This window comes from Cheilinus undulatus, linkage group 4 (assembly GCF_018320785.1).
Source record: "Cheilinus undulatus linkage group 4, ASM1832078v1, whole genome shotgun sequence".
NCBI classification, from domain to species: domain Eukaryota; kingdom Metazoa; phylum Chordata; class Actinopteri; order Labriformes; family Labridae; genus Cheilinus; species Cheilinus undulatus.
Window position 1 is genome coordinate 29681631 of NC_054868.1, and position 23786 is coordinate 29705416.

Genomic DNA, 23786 nt, shown 5'->3' on the forward strand with positions numbered 1-23786 from the left:
GCCTGGCTGTGGCTGCTCCAAAGCCACTATACACTTTCACAATGGACAGACAGCTACATTAGTGCTGAGTGAACAAATTATGAAGTATTGGGTGCACTTCTGATAATTGAAACCGATGATACAACACTCTCTATTTTTTTTCTTTCATTATGTAAGATATATACAAAGTGAACATATAGATGTAAGTTGAGCCAACATTTTCTGGGGGCTCTACTTCAATAGTTGGCACAATTAAAGTGTTATTTGGTCTGAAATATATATTTGGATTGGAAACTCAACATTTTTTGGCTATGAGCACATTATTTCAACTAAACTGCAACATGAAGTGTTAAGTTGGGCCCACCTTAATCCTCCTGAACCCTGACCTGCTCATCCACAGAAAGTGTTCCAGAAGATCTGTAAGGTATGCCTGCACACTTGTTTACTATGTGTAGAGTAATTCTGCTATAGCAGAGCTGAGTTTCCCCAATACATATTGAAAATATAAACTGCAAAAGGCCATTAACTATTGCAGGCTGTTCATCTTTTTGTGAGCAGTTGAAAGAGGAAACTTGCTTCTGTTTGATAGTCATAGTTCAGTTGCCTAATTACATGCTCGTCTTGTGTAATGCACTACATGGCTGAAAATGGCTGTTTAATCCAAAAAGAGCATATTTCCTTTAGTTTGGTCAGATTGAGGTTTGTTCATGTCCTTATTACAAACAAACTGTACCAGAGTCTAGGGGTGTAATGGTTCACAGAGGTCATGGTTCAATTGCACCTTGGTTCTGGGGTCACGGTTTGGTATGGGTCCAGTTCATCAATTAAAAAAAAAAAGGAACATAAAGTCCAAGATCTATATTTCTAGAGTGCCCTCTCTCTTTATTACTATTTTTGTACTAACATTAGTGCTACTTAAACTTTGTTCTATCTAATCTTATTCAGAACTATCAGTGATACAGATGGTACAGCGTGTGATTTATTAAACATGAGACAAGAGTGAGGGAAACAAAAACCTGTAGAATAAAAAACAAAACAGAAGTAAACAGCCTAATATCTCCTGTTTTGAAAGAATAAAAATAAATACAATGTAGAATGTGAATTAAATATATACATATCAGATCGATGTATAATATTCATAATCTCTTAAAGGGACATTTGGGGATTTTTGAAGTTGGATCATATCCCTTTAAGTATGCTATGACACCGTTGAAAACCTAATGCACTGGTGGCTTACACAAAATCCTGACTCATGTTTGTTAGTGAAGGACCCCAGACTGGCTCATGTAAAAACAGGTTGGGACCTTATAATGGAGTCTGAGCTGAGCGCCTAAATACATGCTTGTAGCCGCTGTTCTAAACTTCTAAAAATCCATGCATAGCCTTTAAACTGTTTTAGCAGCAGCAGCAGCAATATCCTTGACTGTCTGTGCTTTCGTATCCAGAGGCTTTTTAAAAACCGTGCAGAGATGAGGAGATGCAAAAGCAGATGGGTCATGCTCGTTGCTTCTCATGCAGCAAGAGTGAACTTTTCTTCTTTGTGTGTTTTTTTCTGCTCGCTTCTTCTTCATTGGTTTTAACACAAACTTTACCACCACCTATATTGGCAGTTAAGTACTTGTCACATTAGCTTTTTTTTTTTTTTTTTTTTTTTAAAGGGTTTAAGTGTTTTTGTCGTGTGACTATATGTATTGAACTGTGACCCCCAAACCACAACGATTTGGGACAAACACAAAAACCGTGACACAGAGTCTGAATAAAAGCGGCTGAGACCACGTTTTCAAGCAGCCTCAGTACATTTTCTTGGACTACACCAGAGTTTGACAGTCAGCTTTTACTCTAGCGCAAATAAACTTCACTACGTTTAGAAACAGACTTAAGTTTGTTTAACCAAACAAAACAGGTTAGGTGTGAAAACACCCAATGAGTATGTTTATATTACCTTGTCCTGTACAATGAAGAATTTTGAGGGTAGGACTGGGTCTTTTGGAGAGTCCAGGTGACAGGCAGTGCTCTTGTTGGCAATGACAAAGAGAGCAACATCGCAGACAACATAAAGCTTCTGCAACACAAGAAGATACACAAGAGCAAAGATTATTTGCAAACTTGCTTGCTTTACAAAAATGCTTTCCTACAAAAGGAGGAAGCATTATTTTTACCAGCATGTCACAAATATGAACACCTTTAGATATTTTACAGCCCTAACTGGTCGCTTATTTCCACTCAGATTTTTTTCAGATTTGCTGGTTTATCTCTAAGTTTATCCTAGACACAATAAACACATTGTATGTCTGAGTTCTAAAATAAAAATCGAAAAATAAGAGCTATTGTTTTGGCCTTTGTTTACCTCATTGGCTTTTGCATCATCTGGACACTGTGCATCCTTCGCCTGTTTGATGTTCTCAACCATCTTCCGAAGAAATGCGTGACTATTGTTCTCATTCTTCGTCATCAGCACCTCCAGCATAAACCACAAGCACCTACACACAGAAGCACAATTCAATTCAATCAATTCAATTTAATGTCGAGCGCTCACCGAAAATGGAAGAGTCTACATTAAAGCACTTGATGATGCTGGATGGTCTTTGAGACAAATATGACAAGTGGTCTAATAAATTTGTTAAGCACTGTATATATATAATAAACTGAATGCCAAGAATGATTGTAGTGAAAAGACTACAGCTGGAAATAAATATATAAACAAATCTATGTGAAATGAATCAATATTGAGTAAACAAAGTGGTTATATTGCAATAAACACAAAGGACACAATGTGAGGCATCACAACTTTCTGCATTTCAAGGATGGTAAATCAAAACACTAACTCTTTGATGTCTTTGAGCTGATCATGTTCCTGTGGTTTTGTGAAGTCTGGGTCATGGGCCAGCAGGTGGATCATGTAAGGAACAACGTACTCAGGAAGGAGGGAGATCAGTTTATCTGAGGAGAGACAATAAAACCACTTTTAATGTCCATCTGTTAGAATTGTAATAATTCACTTGTTAATAAAGAAAACTTCAGAGAAAATGCAAAAATGCAAAGTTGGAAAATTTCACTTATAAAACTTTTACGCTAAAGTGTAAAAATATCTATTTTTGGAAATAAACACAGAAATGTTGCACTTAAGTCTCAAGAGAAATAAAACAAAACATCCACTTCTGGTGAGATGTGCTGATGAGACAAAAACTAAAGCTCAAGAAAACATTTGACCTATGTTATCTTTTGCAGGTCTTAATCTTTCTCAGTTTGATATATTTAACTTCAGTGCCTTATTTTGATTGTGTGCTTCACATTTGTTCAAGGTTTGACAACCATTCCCACATAATCTGATTTAGCCTTCATCTGATTCAAGGAACTTCAGCCACATTTTTAGTATGTATGAAAGTAGTGGACAGAAGTAGAACTAAGACAGAACTATTTGGATGAAAAATCCCTGAAGCAGTCTTTTACAGTCTAAACTTGAGTCCATTAAAGTATACAATCAGAACTCCATAAAACAGCCATTGGTTTAACACCAACCCTGAGCGAGCGGGTTCTGTTTGATGTACTCTCTGCGGACGGAGATGTTTTTCAGGAGGCACTGTCTGGCGTGAGCACGGCGCTCCTTCACCGGGTCCTTAGCACACAGGGCGAAGACGGCCAGGTACTCCAAGGGCAGCATCAGTTTGACGAGAGCCAGGTGCAACTTCTGAGCAAATATCTGACGCACCTGGTAGCACTCATCCTGCATGTAGGAAGATGAAAACTTCGATTAAACTTCATTCATGTGTTTGCAGTCAGTTTGTAAAGTGAGGGCCTGTTGCAATAAACTTAATCACAGCAGACATTTTGACTTGTAAATGTAGGTATAGCTACTAATGGCAGAAGCATGCATACACAATCACAGGACACCCACGCAGTTAAAGCCAAGGTCACACTACACATTCTTAAGCATGATCATTGCCCAGTCTGATAACTGTATGGATTCTGGACCCTGTTGGCCCCAAAAATCTGTCATTTCATCTTGTGTAGTATGTAATAGTAAATAACAATCAAGAACATGCCTGAGACATCTCATGGTATCCTAACAGAAAATCTGGCATGTGATTTTTGTCCTACTGTGACTTGTTCTATGACATCAGTGTAAACAAAACAAATGACCAAGTGAAAGCACATCGATGAAGTTTGCGCTGTGAGATGGAACTAAGAGACAAAGTAAAGTCTTTTGAGCTCTGCCAACAACATCCCTCCTGTATGAGTTGTCATAGAGGGATGACCATGACTGACTGAAAAAGAGACATGTTGGAGAGGAAAGCAGACACACTTCAACAACCCAGTGAGTAACCGTGCAGCATCAAGCTAGTTTGTCATTCAAAAGAACATTTGGATACAAAAACAAATATGGTAACGTACAATAAATACAGTGTGTTTGTTAGCAGTCCTCTTTCTGGGAGTGGACTAACCCCACGCCTCTTCTTTATGTCATCACATCTGTCACAATGTTTGATCATGCACCTCCCTGCAGTCTGTCAGGCAATGGCACAAATTTATGGCTCTGATGTAGTCTAATCTGACATAGTGACTATTGTATCGTACAAAGGAATCATGTAGTCTGACCTTGGCCTTCAATAAAAGTCAACCATTACTGATATCATTTCATCAATGCTTCTCTGGCTATCATATATCAATGTGTATTCTTTGGAAAGGCTGATAAAATGTGATATGTGAGGGTAATACTGACATTGATTACAAGGCCGCAGAGTTGAAACTGTTCAGGTGTGATGATGTCATGATAACAGGGCTCCTGGGCTAACTTCATGATGGCTCCACCTGCAGCAAGCCTCAGCCGAGACATGTCTGATTTACTGTGAGGAGAAAGAAAACAAACAAGCAGAGGGATTAGAAAAAAGAAAGCTCGATTCACTAGTTGAAAATCTGTGCTCAACAGCACCACTGACTGCGTTGTCACAGTGATGCATGTATCTAAACAAAATGTGCCATCATTTTAAAATCTTGTAGTATGTGTATTTTCAAAGAAGTTTGCTTTTCTCACTCCAAGATCACAATCCTCTAAATGGTCTACTGCAGCCCTGAGTTACCTGATCTTCTTCTGCTCTGTGAGATCTCCCTCACTGACTAGCATGGCTGACAGCAGGCGCAGGGTTGAGTTTGCCGACTTAGATTGGTTGTTCTTCATTCCTAGTAACCAACGCACAAGTAGCTTGATAGCCTGCACCTAAGAAAGCAGAATGACCAGATTAGTTAAAGGTTAGTCCACTTTCAAATCAAATCTGTCTTCTAAATGAAAAAATATGTAAACAAGACCCAAATCTTTGTCATAAAAACAAGATCAAGGGTTTACAATGTACAAAGTGAAACACGGGCCACATATGTGTTTTGTCACTTACCTTGGCCAGGACCTCAGGTGAAACCTCCTCATCAGTGGACCACAGCTTCCCGTTTTTGTTTCCCACTGACTGCAGACACACAAGGACATAACAGTCATTATTCTCTCGACAAAGACGGCGTATGTTTCATGATAGTGGTAAGGTATGGCCAATATAGAAGCATATGTGTAAAAATGGCATTATTATTAGCTCTTGACGCACCCTGTCATTCATGAGCAAGTCCTTTACGATGAAGTTGGCAACAATGGACTTCATTGGTGAAGCAAACTGATCTGGAGCCAGCATGGAGATGTGGCCCAAGGACACAAGAGGAGTGATGAGCTGCTCTGGGACGTCTGCATTCAGACTACGTGACAGAGGCTTGGGGTGAAAGAACAAGACAGCATGAGTTTATTTAGAACAGATGGGATACACAATAGAAAACATCCCTGCCAAACATTAAGTTAGAGGATGATCCCCCACCTCAAAGATCTGTGCCAACTGCACTTCTTTGTTGTTAAAGATGGCATGGATACAGTGGATGGCCTGCTTTGCCTGGTGAGGGGTTCCCCGCTTGGCTTTCTGATGCAGGATGGGAATGAGAGTCCTGGGAGAAACAAGAGAACAGACATACTCTTACACAAAGCACATTCGTCCTTATATCAAATCCAGACATACCTTAGTTCAAACCCAATCCTCTTTCATTGATATTATATTCAATTTGAATGACCTTTGCTGGTCTAGCCATGTAATAACACTTAGAAAATCCTTTAAATATGTAATAAAATGTCTCTTGTTTGTATTTTTCACTTAAATTAACAGGTCTAATGTCATTTCTCTTACGATCTTATCTGTTGCAGCTCTGTTTCAATCTTCTGCCCTGTGTTTCTGAAGATCTGGATGGCAGCCTCGGCCACTTTCTCGTCCTCCATCTTTAAACACTGCAGCAGAGACTCGTAGGTTTCTGCGGAGTGGAATGCTGTTGGATGGGTGAATGACAGGACCTGTAAACAGCATTGGAAGAATAATTTATTTCCAATATAATTTCAACAATAGCTTTACATGACTGAGTCATTGTTTAGCATGTTTAAACTCCTGTTGACAGCTAAACACACATTACATTCTGGCATTCAATGATTTCCAGATCTGACATATAACTGGTCCACGCTGTGTACCTTGAGTAGCTCCAGGCCAGCACGGATAGCTGTATCAGGGGTTACGCCTTCCTCATCATCGTCTGCTGTACCCTCTATGGATTTGTTTAGCAGCTTCACCAGAGCGCTGAAGAAAATAAAACCATCACTCTGTTTAAATGATCTAAATCTTTGTTTGTAGCATTAGAAGTCATTTACTGTGCATCTTTCCTTTCTCGTGGTGTTTTTCCATAGAGCAGAAAGGGTTAAGCCTAGTCCCTGCCTAAGGTCAGCAGTTACATTAAACCACCACAAGGTGTCTCAGTGAATGAGAAATGCCTGTTTATGCTGTTACACAATGATAGAGAGAGCTCCATGCTCTTTCTGTGGCTCCATCAGTGAGATAGTCTAACACTCAGACTGCTGGTCTGTCTCATGACTGCCTGTTATCTGTCTCCTGTACACACAACACTCAAATCCAATCAAAAATATCAAATTTACAATCCTACTTCACTTATTCAATTGGAAAATTAAATGCTGTATAATCCATTTTGACAATATCCGTTTACAAATGATCATGTGCTGTATTTCTGAGCTGTTATCAAAATTAACAGGCCTAGTTTGTGTCGGACAGATTATTTTTTACTGACCTGATGGCTTCAGAGTCGATGTGTACAGGGGCGATGCGTTCCAACAGAAACTTCACCATCTCCAGGAACGGGTTGGTGGGCTGTTTGGGGAATGTCAACTTCCTGGTGATCTCTCGCTGCACCCCAACAAACAGTGCATCATTAATAACACCACTTACAGATTAGTGCTAACATTTCTGCACAGCTTTGTATTGCTCCATCTAAGTTTTTTAAAAGCTATTCTATGATTTGTCAGTGCCCCAATGAAGACTCAAAAACATACTCATTGCTGTGATTTTGTTGCCAACCTGTCAGTAATGTTGACACTTCATTGTATGTGTTAGAGAGAAAAGCAGACTGACAGGCTGAGTGTTTTTGTGTGTATGTTTTTATCCTCTCACCACACAGATCTCAGCCTGTTTGCAGGAGCAGGTCGGGCTGATGAGCATCTCCAGCTGGACTCTGAGCTTTTCGTCTTCACCAAGAACCTGGTTAAACTTCTTCATGAAGTCCTGAGCCTTTCCTGCATCTGGTAGATTCTCTGAGAACACAAAGCAGAGCCAATTAGGATGCTGGGCACATGAACCTTTTTTAAACCTTGAAGGGGTGCGGGTTGAAATCATGCAGGTTTACAAGGTTTTAAACTTACTGGCAATACACATCAGCTTCCCAAGCATGGCTGTGTTATTAGCCTCAGACTACCCATAGAAAGAGAGAGGGATGTCAGATATTTCATTATAGAGATAACATGGATGCTGAGACTTAAAAATGCACGTCAACTCACCACTGGCAGCTTGTGGAGGTCAAGGAGCTCTTTGACGAGGCCTCTGAGCATGTTCTGACATTTCCACATCTCATTCAGAGCCCTTAAAGAGGAGAGGTGGCAAAAACAACACAGGGGATAAGTATAATGTTCTGTTTATATGCACTTGTTAGGGTGATTTCTTTTGGGCTATGTTACATGGTTAGGTCTGCCTGCTATTGTGCAGTCCTAAGTATGTTTACCCCAGACAAACTTGTCTCAAAAATCTAAATATTCATCAGTCCAAACAAAAAGGAACTTTCATATTTGTTTGCTGCAAGGAGTCTGTACTGCAGGTTTACTTACTTGACAGCATTTGTGTCCAGGCAGGCATACAGGTAGTACAGACACTTCATCTTCTCCTCTGTGTCGAGACTGTGAGGGACCATGTACTGAGCAAAGATCTTCTCCACTAACAGCCTTAAGAGGAAGAGCAGAGTTTTTATTAATTATGTGGCAATAGAAACAAGTTAAGTAAGGACTCCACATGGGTTAATAACACTGATGGAAGTTTGAAATGTACTTGCATTACTGTTTACTCTGAATAGATACACATCTCAAGACTTAAGTTTCAGCTGTTATTTACTGTTATCTGTGTGGCCTATTAGTTAAACTCTACGTAATCCTCACTTGTCATCAATGCTGTTCTGATAGTAGATGTGCAGCAGTTTGTCTTTAATCCAGCTGATCTTTGCTGCAGACTCTTTGCCAGCCTCATGGTGTAGACAGTATTTCTTATAGAGCTGAGCCAGACCCATCATGGCTTCCTTACGCACACGCCACTAGAGGGGGAGAGAGGGAGAGGGATAGGATACAGAGTAAAAACAAAGATGAGAACAGTCAATTTATTTCACCTGAAGTGTGAGGAAAGAAACCCAGTGCTGAGGGGGACTTTATAATCCTATGAAGGAAAAAAACTTTATCAGAATTGTGTGTGGGTAGATACAGCTGAAATGTGATAAAGCACTTCACCCAAAACAGCTAGAACCAAACAGTATGAATAATATTATAGTGATTTAAATATATTATATTAAAAACCCTCAATTATGACTCTAAATAAATACTCCCACCTGCGTATAATATCTGCATGTTTTATGCTGCATATGAAAGTGAAGATCTGTCTCACCCTCTTGTCCAGGGTTCTTTCCCGCACAAAGCCTAACAGCTGGTCATTGACCAAGTTGAGATCTTTCTTCCCAGCGTTGATGATGGTGACAATGACATCATGACGGATGGCCTCCTCTGGGTCATGGGAACGCACCTTCAGATACTCTGTATAATAAAAAAAAAAAAAAAAAAAAAAAAAAGAAGTTTGACTTAATATCCAGGCTATAAAGAGAGAAAAAGCTCTAAATTAGCAGAAGAGGAGACTGAAGAAGACACAATGAGTCACAAAACACAAACATGTATAAAAAGCTCACCTGTGAGGTCTCGGGCCAGGTCTGGGTGGTTCATGAGGCAGTGGCTAGCAAACTTTACACACTCCAGCCTGACTGGGACGTGGATGTCGTTGAACCTGTGCCAAAATAAATACACAATAAGATCTGCTTATAAGAATCATACTCATACATTGAAAACAAAAGCAAGCAGGTGGTCAGCAGTAAATTCTCAACAAAACCGCACCAATTCTTTATGAGAAGGCTGATATTTATAAACTCTTTAAGAATTTCTCACTTTCTTTTCAAGTGGGATCCAATGAAAGACCTAAATGGACCACATTTTATATGATCAACAAAACAAAACCTCTCTTCCTCTAAGCTCTCCTGGATTTGAATTCTGACTTGAATGAACACCTTCTTTTCTCATTTTTCTTTTTCTGTTCAAACCTCACTGCAAAAAATCTTACTGAAAAAGGAAATTTTAAAATCCAGTATATCAAGACGTTTAAGAATTTTATTTTGACACATAACAAAAAGGGGAATATCTGCTCATGCATCTCAAGTTTATCTCGACATAGTGATTTTATTTTAAACTTTAATCATCAAAAAAGTACCCTGTGTCATTGCCATGGATATGCCATTATTAATTTAATCTGTTTTCTTTCATTTGTTTCTTCTGGTTGAAACAGAAGAGCTTAATTTATCACATACTCTGTTGAAGTGTAAAGTTGTGTTCGGTGTTCTTGTCACTCACCGTCCTAAGAAGCACTGCCACAGCGGTCTGTTCTGTGACGCCAGCTCTGAGTCTTTGGCCCCAAACAGCTTTGCCAACAGTCGAACAACAGCTAGACGCTCCTCGCCATCATTGCTCTGCAAACCAAAAAATGTAAAATGCATTTTTGACTCTTTTGCGACAAAGTCTTTCCTATTCATTCTCCAGATGAAAACAAACAAGGCAATCAACCACCTGCACTAACCCTTACTCAAATTATGTCATGTTTTTGTCAGAATTAAGAAGTGCTACTCCTGCTGTTTATAGGGGCATAAAAATGCAAGCTCCCATCACCATCAGTTTTTGTAAAGTAAACTGAATGAATGCATAAATGTTTTAAAACTGATTTTTAAAACTGTTCTGCTTTGCTGTTTCATTGTACGATAACTAAGGTAACTGGCGTAGATGATCATGTGCACCTTCTGGAAATTTTCAGAGTACAAGACACTGTGTTTAGGCCTTTAAATCTGGTAGTCTTAATGTTTTATAAGTTCATATAAATGATGAGTGGACAAAGAAGGAAAATAAAAAAATCAAAGTTACATAAATCCTAGTAATCCTACTACCCAAAATATATTATCTGACCAAGGCATCAACAGTATCAAATCTCAGTGTTCTGCAATGAGATGAACTGCTGGTATTTTGTGGGGTGACGGTGTGATTGTTGTGTGAACCTTAAGTTTGAATTCCAGCTGTGGCATGACAGATGTTAGCAGCATGGGGTCGATGGCAAACAGTTCCTGGATGAGGTCAAAGACGTGCTCTGATAGGTCGCTGACTGATGACTTTCCCATCACTAAAACCTGATTGAAGAACTGACAAAGAAAAAACTTGTGAGACAAGTACCTAATTCAAAATGACATTTGCAGATCACAGCCACTTGTGTTGAAAGTTACAGGTTGAAAAAGAAACTACTCACATTTGCAATGCATGTCTCTATGGTCTGAACCGTTCTCTTCAGCAGAGTCTTTGCAAGGTCGTATGCTTGCTTGTTTAAATTCTGTTCAAAGAAACATTAAAACCTGATTCAACAAAACTGGCAGTTAACATCTTACAGACACATTCAGAGAACACCAATATTTTGGACAGTGCCCACGTAACTGTCTGAAAACATGAATGAATGGCAGCTAACAATGGGTCCCCATTTGGTTGAAAGGATCTCTATAAAGTTATTCATGGCATAATTTTTAAATGCACCAATAATTATTTGAAAATAAAAAATAACATATATAATTTTAAAACTACATTAATAATAGATTGTATATCATTGAGTTTGTGTGTCTCTACCTTGTGTGCAGGAATAAGGTTAATGAGGATGGTATCCAGCAGCTCCTGTGTGACGCCGTCTCCCTCCATGATAATGGAACTCATCAGGTCCATCATGTGCATCTGAACCTTCTGGTTATGGCTGTTACTGTACAGAAAAGAGAAACAATGAGAAACAAGACGGTAACATTTCAATCCATTTCATCACAACTTATGGAGAGAAGGAAAAAACTTCAATGTAAAAAACATTATTTACTGTGGACCAGTTCTTGTCTAGTGCTAAAAAAATACAGAGTAAATTGTGAACATACTGACTGATCAGCAAAACAGTTAAAATAAGCTGAACATATCAAATAATGGCACTAATGGGAGCTAATTTGTGTATAAGCATCGACGGCTACCTAACCAGTCACAAACCTGAACTTTGCTATCCTGACTGAACTTATTTGTCAGATAGTTAATGTTTTTCTTTCGTTTTGTCTGAGCCATCCAAGCCTTTTAGGTCAGATCATACAATCACACTCAAAATTGCTGTATAAATGCTCACTTCCTTCTTGTCTAAGGGCTGTGGAAATATATGAAAAGGTCAGCTGAATATTGATATTTCTAAAAATACAGAGAAAAAAAGTGTCTTACTTGATGACGGAGAAAAGTGTTTTGAAAAGCTGAATGAAAATTTCATTACAGTCCTCCAACTCAAAACATATGTTGTAAGACTTCACCCATGCCAGATTCTAAAAGACAAAACAAAACAAAACATAAAAAAAAAACAAAAAACACATTTTTATTGGCATCTTGATGTACAGTTACCCCAAGACAAGTTTAACTTCTCGAGCTTTCTATTCAAAAGGCACCTTACCTCCAGCAGGTAGAAGTATCTGTTGAACTGAGGGCTCTTTGTGTCTTCTAGTCCCTTAAGCTGTCTGGTGATGAACAAAAAGATATCCTGGGGACAAAAAGAAAAGACACTTTATCTTCTGATAAAATAATAAATATCAATAATAAATATTTCCATGCAAGTACAGGCGATTCTAAAAAAAACAAACAAACTATGCTTCCAGGTAAGCTCTTAACCCATCTGATTGGCCTCAAAGTCTCCCAATATTCAGAGTGATCTTCAATCTCAGATGTTCAGTTTGGTTCTGTGTAAGATGTAAAAGATATCTTCACTCATCAGTGTCTCTTTTTGATCATTTACAGCACTGGTGTTTTAATTTTCAGTGTTTAAGCCAAAATTCAAGTGCAGTTGTAACATGTTATCAAAATATAAAACTAAGGCCCTGAGTACAGAATGCAGACTTAAAGAAGTAGTCAGGGCCCATCTCCTCTGATGTTTACCTAAATGATACCTTTAAAAAAAAAAGTGTTAGAAAGGGGGATTCTTGAATGTTAATTTCTTAAAGACTGTCTATTAACCTAAAACCTACCAGAGGAGAGTTCAGTATTGTCATGTTCAGGGCTTGACGCTAACTTTTTTCCCAAGGAGCACATGTGCTTCTAAGTTGAAAAAGTTAGCACATAAAGAAATTTAGGGGCACAATGAAAATTGATCAAATAATGTGTTTTCCGTAATAAACGTGATGCAAATAGACATTTAAAAGCAAAATTATTTAATGAATTTGTGTACAAAATGTACAGAAAGGTAAAATCATCAAGTTTTTAAAAAGTATTGCAATTTAACTTTGTCTTTAATGCTATCAATTTTTAGGCTATCTGACAGTAATAGTGGGTACAAGAGCTCCATCTATCCTTAAACATTCTCCAGGTCCTCTGAATAATACTAATAATTAACTTAAATATACTTTTGTCCCTGTGCTTAAAATTGTCATGGAGGCCAACTCTAAGCAGACTCTAGTATGAGGCCCCTAAACACTGCCCACCCCCAACATAATCACTTAACATTATTTATATAAAATTACCTTAAAATAACTAGGAAGATATATTACTACAATAATAAAAAATAAAAAGTTTTTGCTATAAAGCCTGAGATAGTTGCAAAGACACAATTCTTAGTTGTAATTAAGTCCTTATCAAGGATGACATACCAAAAACTACCACAGACCTGGGACACTGACCAAAACTAGCTTTAACTAGCTGAAAGAAAGTCACAAAAATGATTTATGCTTTTAATGATCATATTCCTTGTTGCAATTAAAAACTATATGTTTCTTTCCATCTTATTTTTATTTAGAAATAATGGTCATCATTTGGGGTACCTTATTTTCATCATAACATTAATCCTACATTATTAGCTATCTGCTTGCTCTTGCCCCCCTCATCCCCCCTCTCACACACCCCTGCATCCCTCCCCTTCCCTCACAGACAGCAGCTCATACATTTTGCTACTTTCTCTTCCTCTGTGTCTCTCTGCTTCAGTGTTAGCAGCAGTAGCCTCTCTTTTATTGAAACACCATAAATCATACTCTTCATTATTTTTTTTCACCCGCGATCTGATTTCAGAACAGCTGATTTACGCAAGGAAGTTCAACGACATCATTTAATTCCTGATCAGAACCAGCGCTGAAAGTTTACAGAGTTTTATCATAAATTCACAAACTTAACAGTTGTAGAAAGTGACGTTTGACAAGAGAGGATGCAGAACAGCAGGTGAAAATACGGGACAGATGTAATCAGAGTTTCTGTGAAACAGAGAGAGAGAGAGAGAGGGGGGGGGCAGAATGAGACGACAATGCGCGCATATCATTGATAACGGATGGCACCAATCTCCAAAAAAGGATATCTTGAGGGTTAAGGTGTGAAGACCGGTAAACTTTAGGTTAAGACAGCATTGTATATACATACTTTGATCAATTTAATCATACACAAACCAGTTTTTAACAGTTTGCACACACCTATTTTTAGGCGCAAATGCGAGTGAAACGCTCGCACTGTCGAGCCCTGATGTTCTTCTTAATTAACCAGTTACCAATAACACCTGAATGCCTGTAATCTATAAAACTAAAGAGACCCACACATCACTGATTTAACACCACACACTTCATGATTGAAATGGTATAATCCGTGATTATTTTTCTCCGTGTGTGGACTCTCTCACACAGAAAAAAATGGTTAAGATTTTGAAAATCTTTGTGTGTGGCAGTCTTTAGATACTTAGACTGCATTCAATTACTGTTCCCTTGAAGATAATACTGAGTTGCAGATCCAGTGTCTTTTCTGACCTTGAGTTTGTCATGGGAGGTGTACGGGGCCTCTGGGGCATAGATCCTGAAGATGTCGGCCAGACAGCAGGCCACCAGTAGCCGTACATCTTTGTTGGGGTTCCTGAGGAAGAACTCTGAGGCCAGGTGGAGCGCCAGGGAGAGATACTGCTGCTTCTCCTCCTCTGAGTCCTGATCCATGTCCATGTATGTTTTCACCACCATCTAAGGAAAAAACGTGCCAAAAGAGGAGGATGAGATGGGAAACATCCTAATCAGGTCAAAAATAGTAAGCTCTGGATTTCAAATCTGTAACAGTACAACTTTTTTTTTTAATGGTTCCATGTCATACTAAGTCTAGTTTTCAGTGTGGAGCTGTTGTGATAGAGGGTTTGGTCAGCTTCCTTTATGTTCATCACAACTAAAGATTTTAGTTCTTAAAGCAGCACCTTTATGGAAGGTGAGAAAAATGCCTGTCTGCAACAGAAACTGTTAAAGTGCGTCATAACCAAAAACCACTCTGTTAAACTTAATATAGATCTGTCAGAATTACAAGTCACATAAAACCCAATGAATAAGCCTTGCCGGGTCTGAAACCAATATAAACTTGTGCAAGAATGATGGGACAGCAAAAGTTAGGAAACGGGGAGGAGCAGCTCATGATCCAAAGCATTAACTGTAACAGCTTTTCACCCAAATATTAGAAATCACTAGGGGTGCACCGATCGGCCGATCCTAGTAAATAAGATCGGTGGATAAGGTCGGTTTCATATGCCTCTACCTACTAAAATGTGAAAAATGAAAGACTAAAGGAACTGATACAATTTAGTAGTTTGGACAGCAATGCTTTAAACTTTTCATTTATATTTGAGAGAACTATCTCATGTGCAGTTAAAACAACAAGTTTGTATTGTTTCACGGGTACTGGTCAATGCTGTTCAATAAAATAAGATTTGAACATTGAAGGTGTAAGCTGTCAGTTAAAAAAAAATCAGTATCGGCCAAAATCGGCAGGTCAGGCTTTTTAAAGATCGGTGATCGGCCAGAAAATTGCAATCGGTGCACCCCTAGAAATCACCATAGTATTTCATTAGAATTATGTTTGTATGACCAAGTACTTTTGAGCCCCCCTGTAATGGAGGCTCTTTGAAATAAATGGCTACAGTTTCTAGATTATAAATACCATATTGTAAAAGTTTTTAAATTAAAATGGAAAGTCTACTCTTAGGTCACATCTTGACTGTTTAATTTAAAAACACTTGTGTTGGTGAACAAAACTAAATCAGTAAAAAATGTACCACCGGCCAACTAATTATAGTTCTAACTAAAATGTTTTCTCATCTAAGGTTAGATTAGCTCTATACATGCCACTTAACCATCTATTTTGGCACAAACCCATGCAAGGCTCACAGTAGAGCAGACCACCCCCTACACTGATCAGTGATGTTAAAGGTACATGTACTGAGTCTTTCATGCATGAAGTTCTAAAAATATCTAATAAACCCACTTCTAAACACCTTTAGTCATGTAATTTATGAGTCATGCAAAAACAAGGTAAAATACAGCAGCAACACTGCCATCATGAACACAAGACAAGCGACATCAGCTAGACTTGCTGCATGGGGCCAAATCTGAATTTCCCTTAACTTCTTCACAGCTCACAAGACCAGAAACAAAGAATAAGAACTGAACAAAGGCCACAAGAAGCAGCTTTTTGAGTATAAATAGAGGTCAGACTTCTTAGCATAAAATTTAGGTTGCATCAAAGCAAATTCCTCAGGACTGTGGTCTAAAACAGTTATTACAAAGCCTTTTACCTTTTTGTCTAGGCTACATTTTCAAAAAATGTTCCAAGATTTTGTAAGCATCACACTTTTAGACACTCAGTTGTTATGGAAAGGCAGATCTCTGTGTTTTACACTACCTCTTCCTCTGCAAGGAGGATAAGAGTATTTGTGTGAAAGGGAGGCGAAGCAGAGCAGCAGAGCTCACTAAACAGCCAGGCAGCCAGCGGGAGTGGGGGATGGGCCAACAGATCCAGCAGACTGCAGAGCACTACACTCACTCCTACATATACTTTTCCACACACTCACCACAACCCTCCGCTGTTCTTAGCTGAAACAGTCACAATCCAGCAGATAAAGCCTCTCCACTCAGCAATGAGTGTGTGGGCCTGTGAGCATGTGTGCATCTCTGTGGCCTGAATTTATAACTGTTTATTTTGACTTAATCTAAAATTACTCTTGGCTGAGAGTAAACATTTTTTTCTGCTAAATTCTGAATTCAACCGAAGACAGTTTAATTATGTGTTGCAGCAATACCAAAACAAGTCTAGAAAAACCTAATACTAATGCCTTGCTCAAATTTTGCAGATGATAATGGGATGTGATCCAGCAATGCAGATTGTTAAATAAGCTTTATGCGCTCCACTTGTACATGTGCAAGCTCATATATCTGGTTCACTTCTTTGGTATATGCAAAAGCATATCTGCTGTACCTGTAAACTTTATGAGTAGCGCCACTGGTGACAAAACCATTTCTCTAGTATATTTTAAAGTTGCAAATAACTTACCACCCATATAAACTTGCAGAAAAACGTGGTACATCGCAAACTTTCAATTTTCAATTTAAATTGCCTCACTTGACATGAACAGATCCGTTACTGCCAAAGCAGTGTAAAAATTTAAAACAAGCATTAGCCTAAATTTTAATGCAAACCTTGATATCTTTTAATAATGTGCCTGGTTGAAACACTATTTGCAGTATTTCCAACTGTAGTTCTCCGAGAATCTCTTAGATGTTGAAACGACATAGGTTTTGGAGTTGAAATATCCCTACGTGAATCGATATCCAATCAAAAATCAGTAACTTATGAACCTGAACTGAATTTATTCAGGCAATCAGTGTCAATACCCAGCCCTTGATAAAACTGTCTGTTTGTTTATATGTATTGTAACATTATTAATTGGCAATGTTTTAGAAAACAAGTTAATCTATAAATTAAGAAAAAACAGACTAAACCTTTCATTATACATTCAAATATTAAGCCTAATTTGAAATGCCTTTTCCAAAGGCGGTTATTTTTCATGCAAACCTTTTACTTGAAATGTGAGAAGAATATGAATCTAATAATTTGTATTATTAATAGTCAATATCATTTAGTTAAACAATACATGTGAAAATTGATTTGTAAAGAAGTTAACAATAGGAGTTTTTGTTGATCAGGCTGCTTGCCTCTAAAGGAAGCTATGCACAATAATTTAGAAAATCACCGGCCTAATAACCGTAATCGAATCAAATCACAAGACCAGTCAAGATGCACAGCTCTAGAAAACATGCATCAAATTTCAAGGACTGGGCTCAAAAGACTGTAGCTGGTACACACAGGGTACGTTATCAAGCTGCTAAGACAAATTGACACCCGTGCTGCTTAACCCCCCTCCCAACAAGCAAGCATCTAGTACAAAGATGGGAAAGAAAGCAACTCATAACACCTCGTTTCTTTTAACAAAGAAAAATACTAATATGTATTTCAAGGGAGAATAGCAATTTAGCTAAAACAAACTTAAAATTTAAAACACATTGACCCCTCTAGTAATCAATATAGTGTTAAAAGCTCTATTATAAAGTCTGACTTTACAATTAAAGCTTTGTTAATCTTTAAAAGACACTCTCAGAAAAGCATTAACTGTTCCGAACTGAAGCCATAGTTTCCATGTTTGTTAAACAAGACTGCTCTGTACTGTGTAGTTTTCATGTATTTACAAACCTAAAGGCAAAAAAAGAAAGGGACCACTTTGCTTCATCAACACCTTACTTGATGTTCATTTTGTAATCTGTCTCATTTTTTTCATATGGGCTTTCATGTATGGAGTATCCGGAGCAGGGCTACATCTGGGTGCCAATTCACTTCCATTATTACTCAAAAAAAGGTTTTATTTTATTCAAAGACTTTCTGAAGAGTTGCCATATACTCAATTTTACACCATTTCAAGCCTTTTTAGCTCAGAAAAGTAAGTAAAAAGATGATATAGGAATTTTTAATATTGAAATCACTTTCCAGTGTAAATGACTGATATAGCACCACATCCACTGTGACTCCAATTAGAAATTACATACAAAGTATTACAACTACTTTATTTAAGTAAAATGCTTGGAGGAACTGCAGGATTGTATTAGATTATACTTGTGTACTTGAGGAAGCAGCTTGTGAATGTTTAAGTTTAATGATAAAAATGAAATATTCAGAAGCACAGCAGCAGGTGGCAGCAGTATGTGACTTAGGCGACAACTACAATGAAACAAGGACCAGCTCACAGCTGTTCAGACTCCCTCGGGACTAAAACAGGGCCAAACTACAGAACTAATTTATTTATAATAGAGCAGGGGTGTAAAATTCATTCAGGCTCAGGGGCCAGATTTGCTCCAATGAGACATACAGTCAAGCCCAAAATTATTCATACCCCTGGCAAATTTTGACTTAAAGTTACTTTTATTCAACCGGCAAGTTTTTTCTTGATTAGAAATGACACAGGCGTCTACTAAAAGATAGTAAGACAATGTACAAGAGGCATCATTGTGAGAAAAAAAAATTCTCAGCTTTTATTTACATTTGAACAAAAAGTGGCATGTCCAAAATTATTCATACCCTTCTTAATAATCAATAGAAAAGCCTTTATTGGCTATTACAGCTATCAAACACTTCCTATAATTGCTGACCAGCTTTTTGCATGGCTCCACTGGTATTTTTGCCCATTTATCTTTTGCGATGAGCTCCAACTCTTTCAGGTTGGAGGGTCTCCTTGCCATCACTCTGATCTTTAGCTCCCTCCACAGATTCTCAGTTGGATTCAAGTCAGGACTCTGGCTGGACCAATGCAAAATGTTAATGTTTTTGTCCGTTAACCATTTCTTCACCACTCTTGCTGTGTGTTTTGGGTTGTTGTCATGCTGAAATGTCCACTGGTGCCCAAGGCCAAGTTTCCCTGCAGACTGCCTGATGTTGTCTTTGAGAATCTTGATGTATTCCTCTTTTTTCATGGTGCCGTTTACTGTGATTAGGTTCCCTAGACCATTGGCTGAAAAACACCCCCAAAGCATTAGGTTCCCACTACCATGTTTGACAGTAGAGATGGTGTTCCTAGCGTTGGAGGCTTCTCCGTTTTTACACCAAATGAAGGATACATCATTGTGGCCAAACAATACAATTTTTGTTTCATCTGACCATAAAACAGAAGACCAGAAGTCTTCTTCTTTGTCCAGATGAGCATTTGCAAAGACCAAGCTGGCTTTTGTGTGCCTTATCTGGATAAGTGGTGTCCTCCTTGGTCTGTGTCCATGGAACCCAGCAGTATGCAGTGTCTGTTGGACTGTCTGCCTTGAGACGTTGCTACCAGCAGAGCCCAGATTCACCAGGATGGCCTTGGTGGTGATCCTTGGATTCTTTTTCACCTCTCTCACTATCCTCCTGGCCAGCACAGGTGTCACTTTTGGCTTCCAACCACGTCCTCTGAGATTTTCCACAGTGCAGAAAGTCTTGTATTTTTTAATAATACTTTGCACTGTAGCCACTGGAACTTGAAAACATTTAGATATGGCCTTATAGCCCTTTCCTGACTTGTGAGCAGCCACAATGCGCAGCCACAGGTCCGCAGTGAGCTCTTTTGTCTTAGCCATGACTGTTCACAAACCAACTGCAGAGAGCTGCTGTTTTTCACCTGTTGAGTTGATTAAAACAGCTGTTCCTAACGAATCAGGGTAATTAGGATGCTTTAGAACAGCTTGGACTACTTGGAATGATATAGAACTTTGGATTTTCCCATAGACTGTGACAGTTTGCAAAGGGTATGAATAATTTTGGACATGCCATTTTTTGTTCAAATGTAAATAGAAGTTGAGAAATATTTTTTTTCCAAAATGATGCCTCTTGTACATGGTCTTATTATCTTTTGGGAGAAGCCTGTGCCATTTTCGGTCTAAGAAAAAACTTGCTGGTTGATAAAAGTAACTTTAAGTCAAAATTTGCCAGGGATATGAATAATTTTGGGCTTGACTGTATATGTGACCGAAGCCAGATAAAGTTCCTGCAAGTCGGCATTCCAGTGGTTGAGAAAAATGGATACAAAGTTGTTTTCTTCAAAATGATCATTTTTCGTTTTTTCTCATTTTATGCAAGTCCGACATTTAAACTACTCATTCGATGAAAAAAGTAACACAAATGTGATATTTAAAAGCGTTAATTTTGTGTTTTAAAATGCCCTATTCTCGCAGTTGCTGCAAGGATATTGAGGGGAGGGGAAAGTGAAACTGCTGGGTGATAACTGGCCGCTCAGTCTGCCACTGTTCCCAGTTTCGCCCATTGAGATGGACAATAACAAACACCGCACGGTTCAAACGTCACCCCCCTCGGCACATATACAGCTGTTTCTAGTTATCACCTTTAACAACAAGCCTCAAGATGCACCCTGCAGCGAAGAAAAGTAGAAGAGACGATGAAGAAGCAGCAAGAATTATCAACAGACTTCGGATAACTTCAAGATCACTCGACAGGGCAAGTTTGATGACGGCAGATTTCCTGTGGTATTTTTTAATGAGCATCACCAGTCCAATTCAGAAGCTTGGTTTGGGTGGACTTTATGTAAATGTGGCCCTATTGTTCACGCCCATCTCCCGGCCAACCCGAAGGTAGGAGAAGTCCTGAAACTTTGAGCCTGTTTTTCTCAGAACAAACAGGAACTAGAAGGTAACATTCATATGAGCATATCTTTGTAAAATACGATCAGATTAAGGTGTATGATACACCATTTGAAAGCTTGGAATCTATGCTTTCATATTGTATAAAAAACTCAAAAATGATCCCTATGCTGTCCTTGTATCACATGGCGTTTCTTTATTCAGATTTTTAACGTTTTCAAGACCCACTGATGCTAAATTTAAAAGACTGGAATATTCATTATAAATATACTTTCAGCATGACTGTTTATGCTTTAATACGGCAACCTGGTCACAAAGTCTGATCTGATCCTTTTATTTCACCTGACCTGGGATCAGTGCATAGAGTCCAAAGAGGAGATGAGTGAGAGATAGGAGGTGGGGGGGTGGGTCCTTTGGAGACTGCTGCGCTTACATACTACACATAGAGCTACAAACGCTCACCTACTGGGTGAAAACTTGACTTTTAAACACGTCTGTGCCCCAACAGTTATTCTTCTTCGTGTCCGTTCTCTCTGAATCCACTTGACATCCGTGCATACGTCTTGAACGGGGCCATATCTGTGCATAATTTTCATGCCTTTTAGCACTGCTCCAAGACTAAACATGCCGACCTCTCATGTCATAGGACAGCCTGTGTCCAGGTTAGGATAAATTTTCAGTTATAAAGAATCTGTTTTGTCGTTATGAGAGGAATTTTTACCATGACGAGACCTGGAATTAAATATGCTACAGGAGTTATAAACAATGTCCCGTTTAAACATAAGTAATCAAGACCATAATTCCACATCTTGTTGACATAAAATTAAATCATACGGCACGCCGGTAGTTGAGTGGTTAAGGCGCGCGCCATATACACGGGCGACCCGGGTTTGAATCCGGCCCGTGGCACTATTTCCTGCATGTCTCTCCCTGCTCTTTTCCCTGTTTCCGACTCTATCCACTGTCCTATCCAACAAAGGCAAAAAGGCCAAAAATAAATCTTAAAAAAAAAAAAAAAAAAAAAAATTAAATCGTACGTATTTAGTTGATATTAGTCTGGCATCACAGATTTATTATAATGAGGGATTAAATCAGGCTGGAGATTGAACTGAGTCACTCGCCAGAGGTGAGAGACGATGTCTGCGTTTGTGGCTGATGGACAGTTACGCAAGGAAACTATTTGTTATCCTGGGAGCAGCTTAAATCCCCCACAGGGATAGAAGCTTAGTTTTACAATGCAAAAAACATTAATTTGCTGCTCGTCTGAAGTCTTAAAACCAAACCATCTCCAAATGATAGAGCCACAATTTTTCTTCTTACCGACTAACTCTTCGACTACACTCGTTTTGTTAGTGGTCTCCATGTTGTCTATGTTGTTGTGGTGAGAGGGGGAGGGGGTGGGTCCTTGAGTTTCATGAGGTCTCGGAGGGTAAGGGAGGCGGGGCAACAGAGCAACACAGAGTCAAGAGAAGTAGGCGAAATAGCGACCCGCGTTTAAGTATTTTAACGTAAAATAAATTATATCCATATAAACAATATTGTCTTACTTCATATTGCGTTCAAAAATATATCGATATATCTTGTAAACTCAATATATTACCCAGCCCTAGTCACGGTCTTCATCTTAATAAACAAATCAATAAATAAATTTTTAAAAATAGACTTTCCTTAAAAATCATGCAGTCTGTATCAGCCTCTTTTTGGACATCATGCTTGCGGTGAATAAGCAACTGCGCTGCTGTGAGCTCTGCTGTGCGTCTTTTTATGATGTTCCTCCCCACTCTAAAGAGAATCCAATGTGCCGTACTTAACACATTTATTGCATCTTATTATGATCTTCCTTTTCTATATTATAGATAGATCATGAAAAATTAGTGAAAATTGGTATTTCAAACACCTAAGTTAGTAAATATTGAAAATTAATATATTTTTAAAAATGTCCATCTTTTTCCCTAAACGTCTCTCTGTATGGCACCTGCTGGTGGGCCGGAAGTTCGACACCCCGGTAATAGAGGCTGACTGTGGGTGAAATGACTGAATAAATGTGACATCAGCCTTGTAAAACAGCTGCTAGCCTGTCACACCCCTGGTAATACAACAGAAATCATAGCAATCTTCTACCTGTCAAGCACCTAAATTACAGCACATGCAATTAATAAAAGCCTTTTCAGCTCTCTGTGAACCAGAGAAAAAGTTAAATGGACCTTTAAACATCTGCAGTGCCATCAACAGCCTGCCTTTCAGCACATTTTAAGTTTACTTAGGCAAAGGGTTTTCTACTTTAGACTCAGTGTTACTCTACAAACAGTTTGAGGACGTCAGAGGACCATTTCAGTACTCATGTATTAGACTATGTGACGTGTTTAAAAAATGTGATATCTAAGCAAACACAGGAGGAAAGTAAAACTCTTGATCTACTGATACGCTGAGGTGTCAGGTAGGGGTTGACTGATAATGTTTTTTTTTTGAGGGGGGGTAATCAATGATTGGTAGCTCATGAAACCGATAACTGATATTTGAAACCAATATTATTTGATTATCAGATTTAAAATATGAATATTGGCATAGATGATTAGGTAAGGTTTTTCTCTGAAAATGGTAGCTTACAC

The 23786-nt window shown here is 38.6% G+C and overlaps 1 protein-coding gene across 2 annotated transcripts in view; it reads right to left on the reverse strand.

Moving 5' to 3' along the window:
• Nucleotides 1-23786, reverse strand: part of pds5a (PDS5 cohesin associated factor A) — a 34202-nt gene that overhangs the window by 5828 nt on the left and 4588 nt on the right. For both annotated transcript variants that reach the window (XM_041785227.1, XM_041785228.1), the window contains exons 3-28: nt 14506-14709; nt 12186-12272; nt 11963-12060; nt 11348-11474; nt 10980-11060; nt 10735-10875; nt 10043-10158; nt 9331-9425; nt 9036-9181; nt 8540-8691; nt 8216-8329; nt 7892-7973; nt 7757-7805; nt 7509-7648; nt 7129-7244; nt 6521-6626; nt 6189-6349; nt 5829-5952; nt 5568-5726; nt 5367-5435; nt 5058-5194; nt 4700-4823; nt 3499-3703; nt 2805-2919; nt 2327-2459; nt 1922-2041 (exon numbers count right to left, since the gene is read on the reverse strand). In XM_041785227.1, coding sequence (XP_041641161.1) covers nt 1922-2041; nt 2327-2459; nt 2805-2919; nt 3499-3703; nt 4700-4823; nt 5058-5194; nt 5367-5435; nt 5568-5726; nt 5829-5952; nt 6189-6349; nt 6521-6626; nt 7129-7244; nt 7509-7648; nt 7757-7805; nt 7892-7973; nt 8216-8329; nt 8540-8691; nt 9036-9181; nt 9331-9425; nt 10043-10158; nt 10735-10875; nt 10980-11060; nt 11348-11474; nt 11963-12060; nt 12186-12272; nt 14506-14709 — 3201 coding nt within the window. The remainder of the gene's footprint in view (nt 1-1921; nt 2042-2326; nt 2460-2804; nt 2920-3498; nt 3704-4699; nt 4824-5057; nt 5195-5366; nt 5436-5567; nt 5727-5828; nt 5953-6188; nt 6350-6520; nt 6627-7128; nt 7245-7508; nt 7649-7756; nt 7806-7891; nt 7974-8215; nt 8330-8539; nt 8692-9035; nt 9182-9330; nt 9426-10042; nt 10159-10734; nt 10876-10979; nt 11061-11347; nt 11475-11962; nt 12061-12185; nt 12273-14505; nt 14710-23786) is intronic.